General features: G+C 50.0%; 1 protein-coding gene across 1 annotated transcript in view; it reads right to left on the bottom strand.

The window, feature by feature from the left end:
• Positions 1-8326, bottom strand: part of LOC144600449 (sodium- and chloride-dependent neutral and basic amino acid transporter B(0+)-like) — a 32757-nt gene extending 24431 nt beyond the window's left edge. Inside the window, exons 1-3 of the mRNA XM_078412058.1 lie at positions 8267-8326; positions 7097-7253; positions 2392-2523 (exon numbers count right to left, since the gene is read on the bottom strand). Coding sequence (XP_078268184.1) covers positions 2392-2523; positions 7097-7253; positions 8267-8326 — 349 coding nt within the window. The remainder of the gene's footprint in view (positions 1-2391; positions 2524-7096; positions 7254-8266) is intronic.
• Positions 8327-8537: the final 211 nt, after the last annotated feature.

Below are 8537 nucleotides of genomic sequence, written 5' to 3' on the forward strand. Positions count from 1 at the left end.
TCATACGGATTCCACTGACTAAGCACCTAAACCTAAAATCAGGGCCGAAAACCCAGGTTTGATCTCGTCTACGGTTGCTGATTGCACCGAGTTTGTATGTTCTCCCCGTGGCCACGTGGGTTTTCAGTTTTCTCCCACACTCCAAAGACGTACAGGCTTGTAGGTTAAGTGGCTTGGTATAAATGTAAATTGTCCTAGTATGTGTATGATAGTGTTAATGTGTGGGGATCGCCGGTCGGTGCGGACTCGGTGGGCCGAAGGGCCTGTTTCCGCGCTGTATCATTAAACTAAACTCTTTGTATCATCTACATTATTCACCATTATTATTACTTGCTTAATAATGCACAGTGGCACATTTAGTATAGCTGCTACTTCACAGCCCCAGTAACATGGGCTTGATCCTGTCCTCGAGTGAAGTCTCTGTGAAGTTTGCATTTCTCCTTGTGATTTAGTTTAGTTTATACAGCACAGACACAGGCTCTTTGGCCCACAGAGTCCGCGCCGACCAGCGATCCCCACACACTAGCTCTTTCCTACACACGAGGGACATTTTTAATTACATTTATGCCAAGCCAATTAACCTACAAACCTGTGCATCTTTGGAGTGTAGGAGGAAACCAAAGATCTCAGAGAAAACCCATGGAGGTCCCAGGGAGAACGTACCAATAATCGTTTGGGTTTTCTCTGAGTGCTTTGGATTCCTCCCGCATCCCAAAAATGTGTGGGTTGGAGAGTTACTTGGCTGCTGCAGAGTGCCAGAGTGTGGAATATGCTGATGGGAAAATAAAAAAGGGATTTGTGTAATTGGCAGCTTGATGGGGAGGGAGCAAGGCTGTGTGGCATGATTCCATGAACTTCTGTACATCCGTGAGCTAGAAACATCTCCCTCCAGTCCTCATTTAATACCCTTCTGCTTTCGATTTGTGTGGCATTGGCAACCTTGCATTTTGTGTCAATTATATTCTTTCTACCCAACATCTACCAATTCTCAGAAATGAAGAGTAAAATTAAAACTGAAGAAACACAAGGAACTGCAGACGTTGCATTCTTAAATAAAACACAAAGTGCTGGAGGAACTCAGCGGGTCAAACAGCATCCATGGACATAATGGACAGACGAATGTTTCAATCTGAAGCTAAGACCCGACCGGAAACATTCTCTGTTCATTCCCTCCACAGATGCTGTCTGACCTTCTGAGTTCCCCCAACACTTTGTGTTTTACTCGTAATTAAAACTGAATTCACTCCTCCACAGTGAGCCAGCTGGTAGAGCTGATGCCACACAACACCAGTGAACCTGGGTTCGGTCCTGACCTCTGGTGCTGTCTGTGTGGAGCTTGCACGTTCCCCCTGTGTCCATGTGAGTTTCCCATGCGAGTTGCACTGGCTTACTCCCACATTCGAAAGACTTGCGGGTTTGTCGGCTAATTGGCTTCTGTAAATTGCCCCCTAGTGTGTAGGGAGTGGATGCAAGCAGGGATAAGGGCCAGTTTCTATGCTGTATCTCTAAACTAAAACACATCACCCAAATGACTGTTTCATATTATTCAGTTACATTCCATAATCCAAAGAGTCCCAAGATGTTTGGCCAACATGGGCAGGACCTACACAGTGAATGCTCGGGCTCTGGGGATTGTTGTTGAAAAGAGGGATCTAGGACATAGTTCCATGAAAGTTGCGTCACAGGTAGATAGGGGGTCAAAAAGGCTTTTGGCACATTGGCCGTCATCAGTCTGAGTATTGAGTATGAGAGCTCTTGTTGCAGTTATATAAGACATTGGTGAGGCCGCATTTAGTGTATTGTTTTCAGTTTTGGTCACTATGTTATTGGAAAGAAGTTGTCAAGCTAGAGCACAGAGAGGGACAGGTACAGTGAAAATCCTGCAGCAGCCTCACAGGCGCAGAGACTCAGACAACACACAAAATTAATAATTAGACATAAATTACACACAAAATTCTTTAAAAAAAATTACGGTGCAAAAAAAACAAGACATTAGTGCAAAAACACAATTACACAATTCCATTAAAAAAAGCAACTCCACAGGATGGCAAGAAGTGGTGAGTAGTGTTCCGCAGCTGAGGTGGGATTAAGGTTGTGTGGGTCGCTTCAAGAGCCCGCTAGTTGTAGGAAAGTGGCTGTTCCTGAACCTGGTGATGTGGAACTTCAGGCTACTAATCCTCCTGCTCAACGTTAAAGCAAGAAGAGGGCATGGTCTGGGTGGTGGGAATCTTGATGGTAGATGCTATCTTCTTGAGGTAGTTCCTCAAGTGGATGCTTTCGATGGTGGGGAGGATTGTGCCTGTGATGGACCGGGCTGAGTCCACCACCCTCCACACCCACTGTGTCTGAGTAAAATGACTGCTTAGATTGTGCTAGTAAATCACCACTCACCCTGTAGAATCGGCACGGCTTTCCACACTGCAACAGGTCCTAGGCTGGCAAACTGCCCAAAGGAAGAATCTAAGAAAAACATGGGCATTCCAGCCAGTGCCAACATGACTGCATAAGGAATAAGAAACGCACCTGTAAATAATAAAAGAAAGTTCAGAAACTTTGTCTGCACATTAATGTGACCAGGATCGGTCATGCTGATTTGTGATTAGATTAGGCCATAAGGTCAGAAGTGATAGTAGCAGAATTAGGCCATTCAGCCCATCAAGTCGACTCCACCATTCAATCATGCCTGATCTATTTCTCCCTCCTAACCCCATTCTCATGCCTTCTCTCCATAACCCCTGACACCCATACGAATCAAGAATCTATCTCTGCCTTCAATATATCATTTACTTGGCCTCCACAGCCTTCTGTGGCAAAGAATTTCACGGATTCACCACGCTCTGACTAAAGAAATTCCTCACCTCCCTCCTAAAGGAACATTCTTTAATTCTGAGGCTATGATCTCTAGTCCTAGACTCTCCCACGAGTGGAAACATCCTCTCCACATCCACTCTATCTAAGCCGCTCACTATTCGGTAAGTTTCGGTAAGGTCCCCCCTCATTTTTCTAAATTCCAGCGAGTACAGGCCCAGTGCCGTCAAACGCTCATCATATGTTAACCTACACATTTCTGGGATCATTCTTGTAAACCTCCTCTGGACCCTCTCCAGAGCCAGCACATTCTCAGATATGGTGCCCAAAATTGCTCACAATATTCCAAATGTGGTCTTACCAGTGCCTTACAGAGCCTCAGCATTGCATCCATTTTTTTGTATTCTAGCCTTCTTGAAATAAATGCCAACATTGCATTTGCCTTCTTTACTACCGATTTGATTTGCAAATTAACCTATCGGAAATCTTGCACCAGCACTCCCAAGTCCCTTTGCCCGATTTCGGGATCCTCACCCCATTTAGTAGATAGTCTTCGCCTTTATTCCTACTACCAAAATGCATGACTCCACACTTTGCTACACTATATTCCATCTGCCACTTCACTGTCCACTCTCCCAACCTGTCCAAGTCCTTCTGCAAAGTCCCTGCATTCTCTATACTACCTGCCCCTCTACCTATTTCCGTATCATCCGCAAACTTTGCAACAGAGCCTTCAATCCTCTTGTCCAAATCATTAATATACAACGTGAAGAGTAGCGGCCCCATCACCGAGCCCTGCAGAACTCCGCTAGTCACTGGCAGCCAACCAGGAAAAGCCCCCTTTATTGCCACTCTTTGTCTTCTGCCATCCAGCCAACCTGTTATCCATGCTAGTACCTGCCCTTTGATACCGTGGGCTCTCATCTTCTCAAGCAGTCTCGGAAGTGGCATTATAAGATAAATTCAAAGGCTTTCTGAAAATCGTGATATCCTCATTTACACTGAACCAACAGCCCCAGCTGAGGAACAGTCAGTCTACAGGGAGCAGGAAGGATACAGCCACAACTTGAATAACAGGGGAGAGTGGATGGAACTAGGGTCATATTCCCTGCAGAGGTGGGGGCCAGGAAGGATCTGAGGTTGTGATTGTGGATGGGCTTTGAACTGAAATCTTGGGCAGCGAGAGGGTGGGGGGGCAATCGGAGGTGAGTTTGGGATGGGCGGACCCAGGTTGGCGTTGGGAAGAGAGGGATTTGAGCAGGTTGGAGAGTCCCCGGGCATTCTGACGATGGGAGTGTTGGCCAAAGAGGTGGGGTCAGGTCAACCACCTGTGAGTAGGTCAGCAGGCTGTGGGCTGTGGCACTGGGGTGAAGGGTTGGGCTAAAACTCTGCCAGTGGGAGAGGGACTGGGCGGGTGTTCAGTTAGGTTTAGTGATACAGCACAGAAACAGGCCCTTCGGCCCACCGAGCTCATGCCGTCCATCAATCACCCTGTACATTAGTACTACCCTACACACTAAGGACAATTTACAGAAGCCAATTAACCTACAAACTCGCACGTCTTTGGAATGTGGAAGGAAACCAGGGCACCCGGAGGAACCCCACGCGGTCACATGGAGAACGTACAAAGTCCATACAGACAGCTCCCGAGGTCCGGGCGGAAGCTGGGTCTCTGGCGCTGCACCACCGTGAGAAGGGGAGGGATACATCAGAGCAATGTTGCGTAGTGGATGGACACAGGAGAGGGAGACACTCTGGTGAGATGGGCACCACGCCGCCGTCTCATCCATTTGCCGTTTAGACGATGATGTTCCTCCTGGGGAGATTGGAGATCGGGAATTCGGGAGAGGCGATGGGTTCATAGAGACATAGAAAAATAGGTGCAGGAGTAGGCCATCCGGCCTTTGAGCCAGCACCGCCATTCAATATGATCATGGCTGATCATCTAAAATCAGTACCCCGTTCCTGCTTTTTCCCCGTGTCCCTTGATTCCTTTAGCCCTAAGAGCTAAATCTAACTATCTTGAAAACATCCAGTGAATTAGCTTCCACTGCCTTCTGTGGCAGAAAATTCCACAGATTCACAACTCTGCGTGAAAAACAATTTCCTGATCTCAGTCCTAAATAGCCTACCCCTTATTCGTAAACTGTGACCCCTGGTTCGGGACTCCCCCAACATTGGGAACATTTTCCTACATCCAACCTGTCCAATCCTTTAAGAAGTTTGTATGTTTCGATAAGATCCCCTGATCCTTCTAAACTGCAGTGAATACAAGCCCAGTCGACACATTCTTTCATCACATGTCAGTCCCGCCATCCCAGGAATTAACCTGGTGAACCTACGCTGCACTCCCTCAAAGCAATAATGTCCTTCCTCAAATTAGGAAACCAAAATTGCACACAATACTCCAGGTGCACTCACCAAGGCTCTGTACAACTGCAGTAGGACCTCCTTGCTCTTAATCTCAAATCCTCTCACAATGAAGGCCAACATGCCATTAGCTTTCTTCACTGCTTGCTCTTGCCACCAAAGTGGATAACCTTACATTTATCCACATTATACTGCATCTGCCATGCATCTGCCCACTTACCCAACCTATCCAAGTCACCCTGCAGCCTCATAGTATCCTCATCGCAGCTCACACTGCCACTCAGCTTTGTGTCATCTGCAAACTTGGAGATGTCACATTTAATTCCCTCGTCTAAATCGTTAATATATATTGTAAATAACTGGGGTCCCAGCACTGAGCCTTGCGGCACCCCACTAGTCACTGCCTGCCATTCTGAAAAGGACCTGTTAATTCCTACTCTTTGCTTCCTGTCTGCCAGCCAGTTCTCTATCCATGTCAATACTCTACCCCCAATACCATGTGCTCTAATTTTGCACACGGATCTCTTGCATGGGACCTTGTCAAAGGCTTTTTGAAAGTCCAGATACACCACATCCACTGGTTCTCCCTTATCCATTCGACTTGTTACATCCTCAAAAAATTCCAAAAGATTAGTCAAGCATGATTTCCCCTTAATATTTCCATGCTGACTTTGACCGAACCCTGTCACTGCTTTTCAAATGTGCTGCTATAACATCTTTAATAATCAACTCCAGCATCTTCCCCACTACCAATGCAAGGCTAACTGGGCTACAATTCCCTATTTTCTCTCTCTCTCCTTTCTTAAAAGGTGGAGTTACATTCGCTACCCTCCAGTCCACAGGAATTGATCCAGAGTCGAGAGAACATTGAAAAATGATCACCAATGCATCCATGATTTCTAAGGCCACCTCCTTGAGTACTCTGGGATGCAGACCATCAGGCCCTGGGGATTTATCTGCCTGCAGTCCCAACAGTTTACCTAACACCATTTTCTGACTAATGTGGGTTCCCTTCAGTTCCTCCCTCCCACTAGAACCTCTGTCCCCTTGTATTTCTGGGAGATTGTTTGTGTCTTCCTTAGCGAAGACAGAACCAAAGTACTTGTTTAACTGTTCTGCCATTTCCATGTTTCTCATTATAAATTCACCTGTCTCTGATTGTAAGGGATCTACATTCAGCTTCACTAATCCTTTCTTTTCTAGATACCTAAATAAACTTTTACAGTCAGTCTTTGTATTCCCCGTAAGCTTTCTTTCGTGTTCTTCCCCTCCCCCACCCCCACCTCTTAATTAACCCCTTTGTCCTCCTCTGTTGAGTTCTAAATTTCTCCCAGTCCTCCGGTTTGCTGCTTCCTCTTGCCAATTTATATGCCCCTTCCTTGGATTCAACACTGTGCTTGATTTCGCTAATTAGCCACGGTTGAGCCGCCTTCCGCGTCTCATTTTTTTCCAGACAGGGATGAACAATGTTTGGAGTTCATCCATGCGGTCATTAAATGGGGTTCGGGGTGGTGGGGGGGGGGGGGTGCGAGACGCACGAGACCGCAGCTACTGGAATCCTCGGCAAAAACAAACCCAACAACAAAAACGTACTCGGGGACTCGGGCAGCATCTATGGAGGGAAATGGACCGACAGCGTTTCGGGTGGAGTTTGCATCCAGTCGAGGGACCGACGGCTCTGGACGAAGATCACTGGTTTCACTGGCCATGTTATCCTGGGATTGTGTATCTCATTGGAATCCATTGATCTTTCCTCGATCAATGTGGTCCAATGCCCCAAAGCGAGCGAAATCACAGGGATGATGTCTTCTGGTTACGCGTGATCTGCTAGGCTCCCGATACTAACGATGAAAGCGCAACTAGCCAAACCTATTGAACTCTGCAACCGTGCCTTAGAACCGTGGACGCTCTACAGTACCTCCTCCGTTCCTGTACGCCAGGTAAGGGAATCTCCAGACGTTGCCCAGACCCACAGCACAGCCGATCATTGAGAGCAGGTAGTCGGTCTTCGAGGACCAGTTGCCTCGCTCCATGTTCTCGTCACTTTCACCCACGTGTCCATCAGTAGCGCCAGACTGGGGGGGGGGGGGAGAGGGAGGGAGAGGGAGGGAGATGATCGGACAGTTTCCACCCACAGCTCGGTTCGCTGCTGGAAAACATTCCCAACCAAGGAACAGCAACAAAGAAACAAGGAACTGCTGATGCTCGTTTACACGAAAGATAGACACAGAGTGCTGGAGTAACTCAGCGGGTCAGGCAGCATCTGCGGAGAACATGGAGAGATGGGTGACGCTTCGGGTCGGGTCCCTTCTTCAGGCTGGTTGCGGTGGGGGGGAGGGGAGGTGTGGGGGGGGAGGGGAGGGGTGGGGGGGGGAGGTGGGGGAGGGGGGGGAGGGGAGGGGGGGGAGGTGGGGGAGGGGAGGGGGGGGGGAGGTGGGGGAGGGGAGGGGGGGGGGAGGTGGGGGGGGGGGGGAGGTGGGGGGGGGGGGAGGTGGGGGAGGGGAGGGGGGGGGAGGTGGGGGAGGGGAGGGGGGGGGAGGTGGGGGAGGGGAGGGGGGGGGGAGGTGGGGGGGGGGGGGAGGTGGGGGGGGGGGGAGGTGGGGGAGGGGAGGGGGGGGGAGGTGGGGGAGGGGAGGGGGGGGGAGGTGGGGGAGGGGAGGGGGGGGGAGGTGGGGGAGGGGAGGGGGGGGGAGGTGGGGGAGGGGAGGGGGGGGGAGGTGGGGGAGGGGAGGGGGGGGGAGGTGGGGGAGGGGAGGGGGGGGGAGGTGGGGGAGGGGGGGGGAGGTGGGGGAGGGGGGGGGAGGTGGGGGAGGGGGGGGGAGGTGGGGGAGGGGAGGGGGGGGGAAGCTGGAGGGAGGAGTGCAGGTCCACCCCTGGTTTTTCGCGAACAAGTTGGGGACGCCGGGAACTGCAGATGCTGGCGCCTTTGAGCTGGCGCCTTGAGCTGGTTGGGACTGAGCGGGTGTGAATCACATGTGGAGAGAGAGAATGGAGAGTGTAAAGAAGGGTGCCGACACGAAACGTCGTCTATCTATCCCGTCCACGGATCTCCAAGTTGTGGCTGATCCTCGGATTAGATACTCACTGCGTTCTCAGCCGAGAGTGGTGGGCGCTCGGACGGCGTCGAGACCAAGTCGCCCCGGCCCATTCTGGAGTATGGCTTGTGTTTGTCAACGTGCTCGCAGCAAGTGCATGCATTTCAGGACGGCTGCGATCCATCCGCGATCCATCCGCTCAGCATGTCAAGTCAAAGTCAAAGTCAATTTTATTGTCAATCCTCAGCCAGTTTACACAGACAGAAAATCGAAATACCGTTTCCCACAATCCCGAGGAACAAAGTGCATAAAACTAAGTTAAAA

This window comes from Rhinoraja longicauda, chromosome 15, assembly GCF_053455715.1.
Source record: "Rhinoraja longicauda isolate Sanriku21f chromosome 15, sRhiLon1.1, whole genome shotgun sequence".
NCBI lineage: Eukaryota > Metazoa > Chordata > Chondrichthyes > Rajiformes > Arhynchobatidae > Rhinoraja > Rhinoraja longicauda.